Source organism: Scyliorhinus torazame, chromosome 19 (genome assembly GCF_047496885.1).
Source record: "Scyliorhinus torazame isolate Kashiwa2021f chromosome 19, sScyTor2.1, whole genome shotgun sequence".
Taxonomy (NCBI): Eukaryota; Metazoa; Chordata; class Chondrichthyes; order Carcharhiniformes; family Scyliorhinidae; genus Scyliorhinus; species Scyliorhinus torazame.
The window spans coordinates 77,403,691-77,417,198 of record NC_092725.1 but is presented as its reverse complement, the minus strand read 5'-3'; the positions used below and the strand labels follow the sequence as shown (position 1 = coordinate 77,417,198).

The window sequence follows — 13,508 nt, the reverse complement described above, 5'->3', positions numbered from 1 at the left end:
AGACTGGAGAGAAAGTCCTGTAAAGGGACGAGTTTAGAGGCGCTGGTGACGGCGCCGCTACCGATCTCACCTAAAAAGTTTACCACGAACCCGGTGGTGGCGGCAACATTGAATATCTGGGGACAGTGGAGGCGACAGAGAGGGGTGCGGGGAGCCCTGGTGGGGTCCCCAATCAGGAACAACCATAGGTTCGCCCCAGGAAGAATGGATGGAGGATTTCAGAGCTGGTTCCAGTTGGGAATTAGGAGGGTGGGAGATTTATTTATAGATGGGACTTTTGCGAGCTTGGGAGCATTGGAGGAAAAGTATAAGTTGCCCCGGGGAAATTTCTTGAGATATATGCAGGTGAGGGCATTTACTAGACAACAGGTGAGGGAATTTCCATTGCTCCCGACACAGGGGATACAGGACAGGGTGCTTTCAGGGGTGTGGGTCGGAGAGGGCAAGGTGTCAGAGATTTACCGAGAGATGAGGGAAGAGGGGGAGGAGTCGGTGGGCGAACTAAAAGGAAAGTGGGAAGAAGAACTAGGGGAGGAGATAGAGGAGGGTATGTGGGCTGATGCCCTAAGCAGGGTAAATTCCTCTTCCTCATGCGCCAGGCTTAGCCTGATTCAATTTAAGGTGCTACATAGAGCACACATAACGGGAGCAAGATTGAGCAGGTTCTTTGGAGTGGAGGACAAATGTGGGAGGTGTGGCGGGAGCCCGGCAAACCACGCACATATGTTTTGGGCATGCCCGGCACTGGAAGGGTATTGGAAGGGAGTGACGGGAGTGATTTCGCGGGTGGTGAGGGCCCGGGTCAAACCAGGCTGGGGGTTAGCTCTATTTGGAGTTGCGGAAGAGTCGGGAGTGCAGGAGGCGAAAGAGGCCGACGTTGTGGCCTTTGCGTCCCTAGTAGCCCGGCGCAGGATCCTACTCATGTGGAAGGAGGCGAAACCCCCCGGACTGGAGGCCTGGGTAAATGATATGGCGGGGTTCATTAAACTGGAGCAGATAAAGTTTGCCCTGAGAGGATCGGCTCAAGGGTTCACCAGGCGGTGGCAGCCATTTCTCGACTACCTAGGGGAACGTTAGAGGGAAGACAGATGACCAGCAGCAGCAACCCAGGGGGAGGGGGGGGGGGGAGGGGGGGTTTAGTTTAGGTCAAAGATAAAGGGGTTTTGTTACTTGTGTATTGTTTAAAATTTCTGTATTGTTATTGTTGCGTTTGCTTTGTAAGAGGGGAAAAATTGTTGTTTGGGAAAAAATTTTCAATAAAACATTTATAAAAAAAAAAAAGAAAGAAAATCTAAGCCCAGCAAGGTGGGGGCACAGAGTTGGGGAAGGACGTTAAGTTTGTAGTTTTTGAATTCCCTCCCCTGTACCGTTAGGGTAACTATGCAGAATCCCTGGATCTGTACGGAGTGGGATCCTGCGGCTAGGCAAATCTTTTGTGCGCTGGGGTAGGTAGTTAAGGAACAGCGTCTTACCGTGTCGGGATGTATAAAACTTTCTGTGCTCCCGGAGTCGACTAGGCATGGCGTCTCGTGGCCGTTAATTAGGACCGTTGTCGTCGTCGTCTGGAGAGTCCGGGGCCGAGCCTGATCGAGCGTAACCGAAGCGAGCCGTGGTTGTAGTAGTGGGGTGGGGTCCGTTGTTGCCGTCCAAGAGGACGTCGGGGATGGATAAAATGGCCGCCCCCATACCTCGCCCGTAGATGAGGGGTCACAAGATGGCGTCGGGGGTGGACAAAATGGCCGCCCCCATGCGTCGTAGAGGTCGGGGGCGGTCCAAGATGGCGGGTCCCCTCCTCCCCTCGTGGTGGTCGGGACCCAAAATGGCGGCGTCTGCGGGTCGCACATTGAGTGCTGGGGGGTCTGGGGGGCGCTAGGACCGCGCGGAGTTCCCGGGCCGCGGGCGCTAGGACCGCGCGGAGTTCCTTTGGTGCGAGCACCAGGGCCGCGGGCGCTAGGACCGCGCGGAGCTCCCTCGCTGGGGACCGGCAGGTCAGTGCGAGCGCTGGGACAGTGAGGAGGTCCCTCGCCGGGGACGGAGGTCGGGGTCCAGGTGAGTTGTATTGCCGGCGGGTCAGGCGTGGGGCGCGGGACGGGGGTGAGGGACCAGGTCGGCGGCGTTGGCGGGTCAGGCGAGGGGCGCGGGACGGGGACGAGGGCCCAGGTCGGCGGCTCCGGCGTGGGGCGCGGGACGGGGGCGAGGGCCCAGGTCGGCGGGTCAGGCGTGGGGCGCGGGACGGGGGCGAGGGCCCAGGTCGGCGGGTCAGTCGTGGGGCCGCGAGCGCTGGCACCGCGCGGAGCTCCCTCGCCGGGGACAGCGGTGGTCGGGGTCAAGGTAGGTGGCGCCGGCGGGTCAGGCGTGGGGCGCGGGACGGGGGTGAGGGTGGCGTTCGGGATACGGAAAACCCCTTCCTCTCCGTGGAGAGTGTTGGCTGGCACCCAAATCGGGAGCGCCGGCGGCGGGTCATACATGGGCTGCGGGGAGGGGGGTTGGGGAGCGTAGGCGGCGTGCAGCGCTCCCAGTTCTCCCGGGGCCGCGGTGGTCGGGACCCAAAATGGCGGCGCCTGGGGGTCGCACATGGCGTGCTGGGGGGGTTGGGAGGCATAGACTGCCTGTAGGGCTCCCTGTTCTCCCGGGACGGCGGCGACCACGCGGGACCGGCACACCACCGCATAGTGGCCCTTTTTCCCGCAGCTTTTGCAGATGGCTGCGCGGGCCGGACAGCGTTGTCGGGGGTGCTTCGCCTGGCCGCAGAAATAACAGCGGGCGCCCCCGGTGCGACTCGGCGTTTGGACTGCGCAAGCCTGTGGGGTGTCCGGGGGGGGGGGGGGGGGGGGGGGTAGGTTTGCCGCGGCGGGTACGTACGGGGCCCAATGGCCTGCCGCGCGGTCGGGGCCGTAGGCGCGGGTATTACGCGCGGCTACGTCCAGCGAGGCTGCCAGGGCCCGTGCCTCTGAGAGTCCTAGTGACTCTTTTTCTAGAAGTCTTTGGCGGATTTGGGAGGATTGTATACCTGCAACAAAAGCATCGCGCATTAACATGTCCGTGTGTTCGTTAGCGTTCACCGACGGGCAGCTGCAGGCTCGTCCCAAAATCAGCAGCGCGGCGTAGAACTCGTCCATCGATTCTCCGGGAGCTTGCCGTCTCGTCGCGAGCTGGTAGCGAGCGTAGATTTGGTTAACTGGGCGAACGTAGATTTGGTTAACTGGGCGAACGTAGAGACTTCTCAGTGCTGCGAACGCCGTCTGGAAATCGCGGGTGTCTTCAATGAGGGTGAAAATCTCCGTGCTCACCCTCGAGTGCAGGACCTGCAGTTTTTGTTCATCTGAGACTCGGCCTGTGGTCGATGTGATGTAGGCCTCAAAGCAAGTCTGCCAGTGTTTGAAGGCTGCTGCTGCATTCACTGCGTGGGGGCTGATCCTCAGGCATTCTGGAATGATCCTGAGCTCCATAGTCCTTTTTAGGCACGCTTAATAAATTGTGGCGCACAAAGACTCCGTGAGACAAACAGAGTGAAGTCGATGAGGCTTTATTAAGCGTGTCTGTTCCCCAGCAGCCCGATAGTAAACTGGCATGCGGGGGAAGGCACCGGCTTCTTATACTTCGCCTTCAGGGCGGAGTATGAGGTCAACGGCCAACCAGGACCCGGGATCTGTCAGCCAATGACATTAGGGCTTCCAGTCCCACATGACCCCCAATACATACTACCACAGAGGGAAAACGCGACGGTCCAGGAATCTCCCAGTTTCTCACCGGCAGGAGGTCCTCCCCGAGGCGCTCCACTCTATTAGGTCCCTACTTTGCACGGCCACAAACGAGACCCCTCATGACAGCCTTTGTTTTCCCTAGGAGATCCACCTCATGGGCCTCGCTTCCGTCCTGGCTGAAGACACCGGGGCCAGTCCTACTCAGAAAACGTGTCAGGAGCCATAAGACCGATCCTCTGGTCGAGAGGGTCCAGCTCCTACACTCCAACCCCCAATACGCTTATATCGAACAACCCGATGGCCGACAGGATACGGTCTCCCTCTGGGACCTGGCGCCCGCCGGTTCCACCACCACCACAACCGCCCCCCCACCATATCCCGCCCAACCTACCATGACCAGCGCCCCCGCCCCTATATGGCTCCCGCGCCCCCTCCCGCCCACCATCCCCCCTTCACCAATCCACAGGAATGAAGCTCCAGAAGAGACGCTCCCGGAGTCCACGTCTGTACCCGCACCGGCGTCCTCACTACCAATGCCAGCACGGACGAGCTCGACACCCGGGTCAGCAAAAACACCAGAGCTTCGGCGATCACAGCGCATAATCCGTGCGCCGGACCGGCTGAACTTATGAACCCGTCACCGCTGCCGGACTTCATTTTTTTAACAGGGGGTGAATGCGGTGAATGTATTATGCCAATAATCCACCATTGTATTTGTATCTGTGCTGTTGCCCTTGTATTTGTATCTGTGCTATGCTGTTGCCCTTGTGGGCTCCTCCTATGGACCATTGTATGGCATTATCCATAGGGGAACATGTTGGGGTCTGTATGGGCTCTGCCCATGGCTCCTCCCCGTGAGGGGGGTATAAAGAGCAGTCAACCTGTAGGTGGTTCTCAGTATTGGATCAGTCGCAGGCAGGCACTGTTGATTAAAGCCACAGTTTACTTCTACTCCCGTCTCGAGTGAATTGATGGTCGCATCAAGGGGCGAAGGGAAAAAACTGTATATACCTCTTCACATTAAGCACCTGTTAACATCGTTGAAGCCTGCCTCTATGCTGTCTGATGGGTGTAGGGGTGGGGCGGTCAGTGATGGCCACTGTGGGCGAGGGGTGGACGAGTGAGGCCCAGCATGTGGACCGTGCAGCCACCCCACCCCCCTGACCGTCCCCATCACCCTGTCCCCAGCAATTCGACAGGGCAGTGAGATGGACTGGCCAGACCGCATACAGGGATCACCCAGGTGGAAGGTGCTATTATGGGCACGAGTCAGACATTGTGTAACGATGTCGAGCACGGACCACATCACAGAGTGGGCTGTCATCATCCTTCATCCCATGGACCAGACCCGCTGTCACTGCCAAGCCAGTGCCCCCGGCTCGTAGTGCCGCAGATATATATAATGGAGGGGGGTGTGCATGCAGGTGGTTCAGTGGTGTGGGAGGTGAGGGTGTTCGGTGGTCAAGGGTGTGGTATTGTGGTGTCCGTGCCTCTACCGAGCATCCGCCCCTCCCCCCCCCCTAGTCGGTGAAACGTGTGTCGACTAATGTGTCCCTCGCTGGCCCTTCCGATAGCGTACCTGGCCAGCCCCCATGTCCCGTCCATTGTCCCCCTCCCCCTCATCCGACAAGGCCTGCTCTTGCTCCTCATCCTCCTCCAGCACATCGCCCCTCTGCTGGTCAATATTGTGGAGGACATAGCAGACCTCAACGATGCGACCGACTTTCCTTGCCTCGTACTGGATGGCCCCTCCAGAGCGGTCCAGGCACCTGAAGCGCATCTCCAGCACCCGAAGCACCTCTCGACTGGTCGCACAATGGACATCATTGTAGTGGGTCTCCACGTCAGTCTGTGGCCTCCGTATAGGCGTTGTCAGCCCGGGGGGGGGGGGGGGGGGGGGGGGCGGGTGAGAGAGAATGTGCCAACACGAACTAGTCATGCACACTGCCCGGGTATCGGGCGCAGACGTGCAGGATCCTCATCTGATGTTTACAGACCATCTCAATGTCCATGGAGTAGTACCCGTTCCTGTTGGTGAACAGCGGCCTGTTATCCACCGGTGTCCGCAGGGCGACATGCACCCCATCGATTACCCCCTGGACATCCCGGTGACGCTGCCCGTGAACCCTGCTGCCAGAGCATCCTGGTGGGCGCGGTCCACAGGGAACTGGATGTAGCAGTCCGCCAGGACATACAGGGTGACGGCACGGATCCACCTATGCGCCGATGCCTGGGAGATGCCGTACATGTCCCCACTCGGCGACTGGAACGACCCCGTTGCATAAAGGTTCAAGGCGACCGTCACCTTCACGGCAACGGGTAGCGGGTCGCCTCCCCCACTCCCACGCAGTGCCAGGTGTGCCATCATGTGGCATTTGCGTCCGACAGTCTTCCGGCTCACCCGCAGTCTCCTCCCACATGCCCGGTCCACGGGTTCCTCAAAGGACATGTGCTTCCACCTTCTCCTCTGCTTCCACCTTCTCCTCTGCGGCCCGCTCCTCTGCTGCAGCCCCTGCCTCCTCTCTGTGCCGCCTCCGCCGCCACAGAGCTGCATGCAGGGCAGTGGCTACCGCCACGGTTGGTGACTGAACATGATAATCTGCAGGGGTTAAGGGAGAAACATGTCACCATGGTGCCATGGTCTACATGGTCACCCAGGGTGACACCACGCGCCCCAGCCACGCATGCCTCCCCCCCACCCCCCTCCCCCAACTCCTGCCGCCCGTCCACCATTTCATGGCATTGCACTCACTGGGGGCTGTCATCGGTATGGCCCTGCGTGTTCCCCCCAGTGGGTGTCGGTGGTTGAGTGGGGGGCCGGGAGGGGGGGCGCACCCAACCATATGTTCACCCAGGGGCCGGGATGGGTGGCCAACAAGATGGCTACCGTAATGAGGCTCAGTGCATGGGCTCTGCCCCTGTCCTGTCGGGGGCTCCCCGACTGCTTGACCTGTCTTTCCCCCTCCTCTCCCACGACCCTGGCACAGCCGGAGTCCATTATGGGCACCCGTGGTGCCCCCACGCCAACTCCTACCTTCTCTCGCGGCCACCTCAACCAGTATCACAATTTTTTATAGGTGGTTAGAACCACGCCGTTGGGAAATCGGCATATCCGGCAAGCTGAATCGCTGAGGCCCCGAAGAATTGGTGGTTGGAACAGATAATGAGATGCATGCACCGCGATTTTGTCGGGTTGGGGGGTCCGGAGAATCCAAAATCGGTGGGAAACCACCGTCCCGCCACACCTGTTTTCTGTTGCGGCGCACCCCTGCCGGCAGAGGGATCCTCCATCCCGCCAGCCGACCAATGGGGTTTCCCATTGTGGGCACCCCCCCCGCCTTCGGGAAATCTGCGGGCGTGGGTGCGCTGCCGGTTAAACGGAGGATCACGCCGACAGAGAATCCAGACCAAAGATTTTTAATCCTGCAAGTTTCCAACTTTTTTACAAGTCCGGCTGCTGTAAATACTGGGCAAGTTAGATCCCAGCGTGAACCTGGCTTAACAGATCCAAACCTTTTTAGAAAGCATGGAGGAAAGTTACTGAACAAACTCACAGGAGTCTGCTAATGAATTTTCAATACAAAGAATAAAAATATTTATTAAATAATAAATCATATAATAAGAGACAAAAATGTTGGACAGATTTTAATATGAACACAAGATGATTCAAATTCCCACTTTTCTTTTAACCCAGCAGTATCTTAAGAGACATGTAAATGAGTTACCACTATCTTGACACTGTTACGATCCCAGTTGATGTTACGACTGGACTGGACGATCCCAGAATGGAACTCTGTCTCAAAAGACCGCAACTTTTATTTTGTTTAGAAAATGTGGTGGAATAGAGTCACAGGACTGCAATTAGCTTTTAACAACAAAATAAAATAATTTATTAACCATGAAACATTGACTATAATACAATACTCCTTCTATAATGGCCTCGTTAAACACAGTCCGTTTAGGCTCACAGACTGACTGTGGTCAGACACGCTCTGGTCCGAAACCAAGTGAATCTCTAGGTTTCTCCTCAAATCCCCCCAGTCGATTCTTACATGGTGATCCAACTCATCACTATGGACTCCGACTTCTACATGAGTCCAAACTCTACTCATAAAGACACGTTGTAGAATTTTCTTTCAAGCAATGTTTTCCCTCAGTTGTTCCCAACAAGGATCCACTTGCAGGTCTTAGATCTCTTCTTTCGGTACTCCACTGTCTCAAATGCTTTCAAGCTTTCACACAAACTCTCAAGAGATCCAGCTACTCACTGCTTCACAATTGCTTCAACTATCACTTCACAAACTGTAGTAAGGAATCACAAACCTCAAGATCATCTTTGCTTCTTACTAGCCAACTTCTTCTCAGTTCTGTCAGCGACTTCAGTGAACAGTATTCTGTTCCAGTTCCAGGATCGGTTTGTTCCTGTGACTTCAAACTTTCTGGAGTGTCTCTTTTTGTTATGTAGTTTCTGTAACTAGTCGTCTTTTAGTTTCTGGTGTGCTTTTTGGCAAGTCTTGGGAAGTTTTCTGCAGACTGTCCTGCTTCTACATCTGGCAGAGCTGAGAGAACTGTTCTGTCTCTAGGTTCCTAGATCCATCTGCTATAATTTCAGCTAAGACACAATCACAAGGTCTCTCTCTGCTAAAATGACCCCGGTTGCTAAGCAGCATCTCATTACTTTAATTTTCACGTCATAAACATTCTCAGCACAATACAGCCATATTTTTAGCTGAAACCAAAAAAAAAACATGCATGCAAATGCCTTTGTTTATCATGAATCGAACTAGAGTTTACCCTTTCCTGCACAGAAACACTAAATTAACTCCACTTAAATCTGTACCTTATTTCTAATATTTAACAATAGAATTATAGATCACTTAAAAAGTACCTCTGATTCCTGACAACACAAAGGGCGGGATTCTCCTGTCCCCCAGCCGCAGTTTCTTGGCGGGGTGCCGTTCACTGGCGGCAGAATTCTCTCTTCCCGCAGCTCGTCAATGGGATTTCTCATTGAAGCTACTCCACACCACTGGGAAACCCAGGGGCAGGAATGGGCAGCCAGCGGAAAAAGAGAATCCCAACTGCCTGGGAATTATGCCTACAGCTTTTCTACTTTGTGTTTTGTTTCCAGAACACTGACCTCTTGACGCTTATTTCTTTAAAATCAGAGATTGTAAGACCTTGCTATATAACCAACAAACCCAAAAGACCTGAAACGTTTCAGTGTCAAGTCTATCCAGACACCCAGCTTTTTGAAATCAAAATCAATTTTACCTTTAACACACAGGTATATATATTCAACTCAAAATTATACATTGTTCATAACAGTTGATTTCAGATTGCACAAATGGCCCATGATGCTGGAGCCACCATTTACAGACCACAGGAAATTATATATTTCATGCCCCACACTATTTTCACTGGGTTGGATTGGACTGGTCTTGGAAACCTTTGGGAAACCCCCCAGAAGAGAGAGATCGAGGACCATGGGAAGCCTGCTGAGGAGTGCATCACATGATCTTCCTACAACTCTTTGAAAGTAACTACTGATGTTTTTAATATACTGCAGTATATATATTTACTTTCTTGCTTGCATTCTGGAGTTCCCTGTAATTGCCCCTTGCATGAAATGTATTCTTTTAAAAAATTTTTTTTTAATAAATTTAGCGTACCCAATTCATTTTTTCCAATTAAGGGGCAATTTAGCATGGCCAATCTACCTAGCCTGCACATCTTTGGGTTGTGGGGACGAAACCCACGCAAACACGGGGAGAATGTGCAAACTCCACACGGACAGTGACCCAGAGCCGGGATTGAACCTAGGACCTCGGCGCCGTGAGGCAACAGGGCTAACCCATGAAATGTATTCTGAAATAAAATGGATAATCTAATATGACATTTAATGTACTTACTTCGTTCATTTGATTTTGAATCTCTTGCATTTTCACCTCTCTATCCTGGACACGTAAACTCACCACAGCCATTTGAGACTGCAGGTTGGCCTGTCCACTTTCTAGTTTTGATCTTTCCTAAAAATTGCATATATTAGATAATTACAATAGCAATTTTCATCATACTGCTTTAAATGAAGATGATATTTTGGCCCTTAAATTCAGCTGTGCAGTGCATATTATATGTGCTAAAAAGCCTACTAAACCCCAATATGGTGTACCTCACCCATCCTCGAAACAGATGTTACTGTCCATTAGACATACAGATAAGAAGCTTGATGCCTGTTTGAGGCCCCCACTTCAATCCTGGTTTGTGCTAGTGACAATCTCATTCATTAGAAGTGGAATGCTGCTTCAAATTAAATTGAAAGACTGATTCTCAAGAACAGGGACTCAAACTTGTAAAACAACTTGTATTTGTGTGGTACTTTAGCAAAGTAAATGTCCAAAGGCACTTATTTTAATGAAATGAAAAATGAATGAAATGAAAATCGCTTATTGTCACAAGTAGGCTTCAAATGAAGTTACTGTGAAAAGCCCCTAGTCGCCACATTCCGTCCGACGCCTGTTCGGGGAGGCTGGTACGCGAATTGAACCGTGCTGCTGGCCTGCCTTGGTCTGCTTTAAAAGCCAGCTATTTAGCCCAGTGTGCTAAACCAGCCCCTAAATCGCTTGTCACAAGTAGGCTTCAAATGAAGTTACTGTGAAAAGCCCCTAGTCGCCACATTCCGGCGCCTGTTCGGGGAGGCTGGTACGGGAATTGAACCGTGCTGCTGGCCTGCCTCGGTCTGCTTTAAAAGCCAGCGATTTAGCCCAGTGTGCTAAACCAGCTACCTATTTTAGGTCCAATATCAGGAAATTCTTCTTTAGAGGAAGAATGATGAATGCATAGGTTAGGCCTAGATATACGTCGTCCCTTAAAGTTGTAGTTACATTCCTGAAAAGGGCGGCACGGTAGCACAGTGGTTAGCACTGTTGCTTCACAGCACCAGGGTCCCAGGTTCGATTCCCGACTTGGGTCACTTGTCTGTGCGGAGTCTGAACATTCTCCCCGTGTCTGCGTGGTTTCCTCCGGGTGCAACGGTTTCCTCCCACAAGTCCCGAAATACATGCTGTTAGGTAATTTGGACATTCTGAATTTTACCTCCGTGCACCCGAACAGGCGCCGGAATGTGGCGACTAGGGGCTTTTCACCGTAACTTCAATGCAGTGTTAATGTAAGCATACTTGTGACAATAAAGATTATTACTATTATAAGTGCAACTTTAAGCAAAATAACTTTTAAGCGAACTAATTTTCCCCATTACAAACAATGTAAAAGCTGCAGTTACATTCTGAATGACCTTCTCCACAGAAACAAAATTAAATCATTATATTCTGCAAATTGAAATGCAAGTTCCATCAGCCTCGGTGCAAAACACTAAAGCAAGTCATAAGTATGTTTACTCTCCCTATTTTATCACAACACGAAAAGTGAAACAACGTTAAATGAGGCAACTTAAAATGGGGACCTACTGCATAGCGGGGGGAGAAAATTTGGAATCATTTTAAAAATAACTGACAGCAGAAAGAACTTTAGGATCTTTCAGATTAGTTGGATTATAATTCCTCATCCAGAATTATTCTCTAATCTTTTAATCTATCCTCACCATGTGGCGATTTACTAGATGCTTTTTCCTAGTTTGCTCCAGGTCACTCAAGGAATATCTCATTCTGGTCTCTGTGCCTTTGGCTTGAGCTTGCAACTGCCTTAATTCAGCTTCTTTCCTGTTCACTTTTATTAACTCCTGTAAGTTAACGTTACAATCATTACAGCACTCATTATACTTCTGGCTCTGTCTGACTGTAAAAATGCATCAAATAAATATAAATTCACAAGCAGCTTTGACATCAATAGGCAGAAAATATAAATACATTTACAGCTGCTTTAAGGACAATGAGCAGCACTCTGATGAAAAAACTGCCTGTTTATCTCACCCGTAGTTCATTACTCAGTTTCTCTTTGACTTCTTTCAGCTGACTGATCTCTTTCTCATCCCAGCACCTGGCCTTAAACTTCAGATCACTGGAACCACCAGAGATGACACCAGATTTTAAGAACAGTGTTCCATCTAATGCCACGGTCTACATTGTAAAGAAATTACATATTTACCATGTGTTATGGACGCTTGGTCAGGTCTCAACAGTGGCTAAGAGACTGGACTAGATGCCATAACCTTTTCAAGTTTTAATGCGGTGCGAAAAGATTGATTCGTTCCAGGAGTGATATTATAAGAAATAGGACTTTATTAAAACAAAAGAAAACAATATTTAAATTTTACTTCAGCTCTAACACAAACAGATTACATGCAGTTTCTTAACTCCTCTGGATCCTTATCCTTCGTTAAAATAAGCAAAAATTGATGCTTGTGTCAGTGTGGGCAGAAGCTCCCCCTTATTAACCGACTCATTAAATATTTCCACTAGGAGGGCCCCCAACTCCGTAGCAAACTATATATAAATTTCTACTGGGAATCCATCCGGACCTGGGGCATTCCCAGACTGTATCGACCCAAAACACCTCATCAGCTCCTCCAGTCCAACTGGGGCACCCAGCCGCTGCACCTTTCCTCCTCCACCACTGGTAAATCCAATCCGTCCAAGAACCATCTCACACCCCCTTCCCCCACCCCCCGGTTCCAGGCCCGTACAATCCTCAGTAAAAGGCTTCTAACACTCAATTCACCTTCCCTGCCTCGGTGACCACCCTGCCCAAATCCCTTACTGCCCAATCTCCCTCGCCGCTGCCTCAACTGCTGTACGAGCAGCCTACTGGCCTTCTCCCAGTCCTCGTAAAGCGCTCCTCTAACTAGGCCCTACCGCCTTGCCCGTAGACAAAAGCTCAAACTCCATATGGAGCTGTTTCCTCTTTCAACAACTCTCTCCTCAAGGGCTGCGGAGTACCTCTGATCCACTGCTAAAATGGCCTCCACCAACCTCTACCTTTCCAACTGGTCCACCGTACCTCTATGTCTTGATCAAAATAAGCTGACCCCTAATTACCTTCAGCGCCTTCCACAGCACAGAGATAGAAACCTCCTCACTTTTATTAAGATCAACATGGGTGCGTTAGCCACCCTTAACCTCTCCCCCCCCCCCAATAATCAACCAACCGGAAGTTGCATCGCTCAGAGTCTGGAAGCAGTGCAGGCAACATTTTAATATTGAGGGCATGTTGTTGTGAGTGCCGATTTGTGATAATCATAGATTTATTCCAGCAGGGTTGGACTCAACGTTCAGGCCGTGAGAACAGGAGGGGATGGAGAGGTTCAGGGAACTGTTCGTTTTTTTTAATATGTTTTATTCCAAAGATATTCAAAAAATACAAAAACATAAAACAATCCGGGCAACACTCTCCCCATCTCGCAGTTTTACAGTCTGTACAAGTTTTTCCCCTTTTTCAACCCCCCCCCCCCCCCCAACAATTCCTTGAACATGGCCGCGAACAATCTCCACTATGCCTCAAAGCCCTGTGCTAACCCCTCAATTCAAACTTAATTTTCTCCAACCGGAGGAAGTCGCACAGATTCCCTAGCCAAGTGCCACCCCCGGCAGCAGTGCCAACCGTTATGCCAGCAAAATTCTCCATCGGGCAAGCAGAGAGGCGAAGGCCACAACTTTGGCCTTCCTCCCCTCCATCTGCTCCCGCATTTCCGATATCCCAAAAATCCCCACCATTGGGACCAGCCCAACCTCCACCTCCGTAGTCTTTGCTAGCGTTCCGAACACTCCCAGCTAGTATCTCTCTAACTTCTCAGTTCCAGAACAAATGCGCAGTTTGCTGGTCCTCGCCCACACATCTCACACTTGTCTG

The 13,508-nt window shown here is 51.7% G+C and overlaps 1 protein-coding gene across 1 annotated transcript in view; it reads right to left on the bottom strand.

The window, feature by feature from the left end:
* Positions 1–13,508, bottom strand: part of LOC140396240 (structural maintenance of chromosomes protein 1B-like) — a 367,818-nt gene that overhangs the window by 239,836 nt on the left and 114,474 nt on the right. Inside the window, exons 12-14 of the mRNA XM_072484572.1 lie at positions 11,633–11,779; positions 11,305–11,442; positions 9,617–9,733 (exon numbers count right to left, since the gene is read on the bottom strand). Of these exons, the coding sequence (XP_072340673.1) occupies positions 9,617–9,733; positions 11,305–11,442; positions 11,633–11,779 (402 nt within the window). The remainder of the gene's footprint in view (positions 1–9,616; positions 9,734–11,304; positions 11,443–11,632; positions 11,780–13,508) is intronic.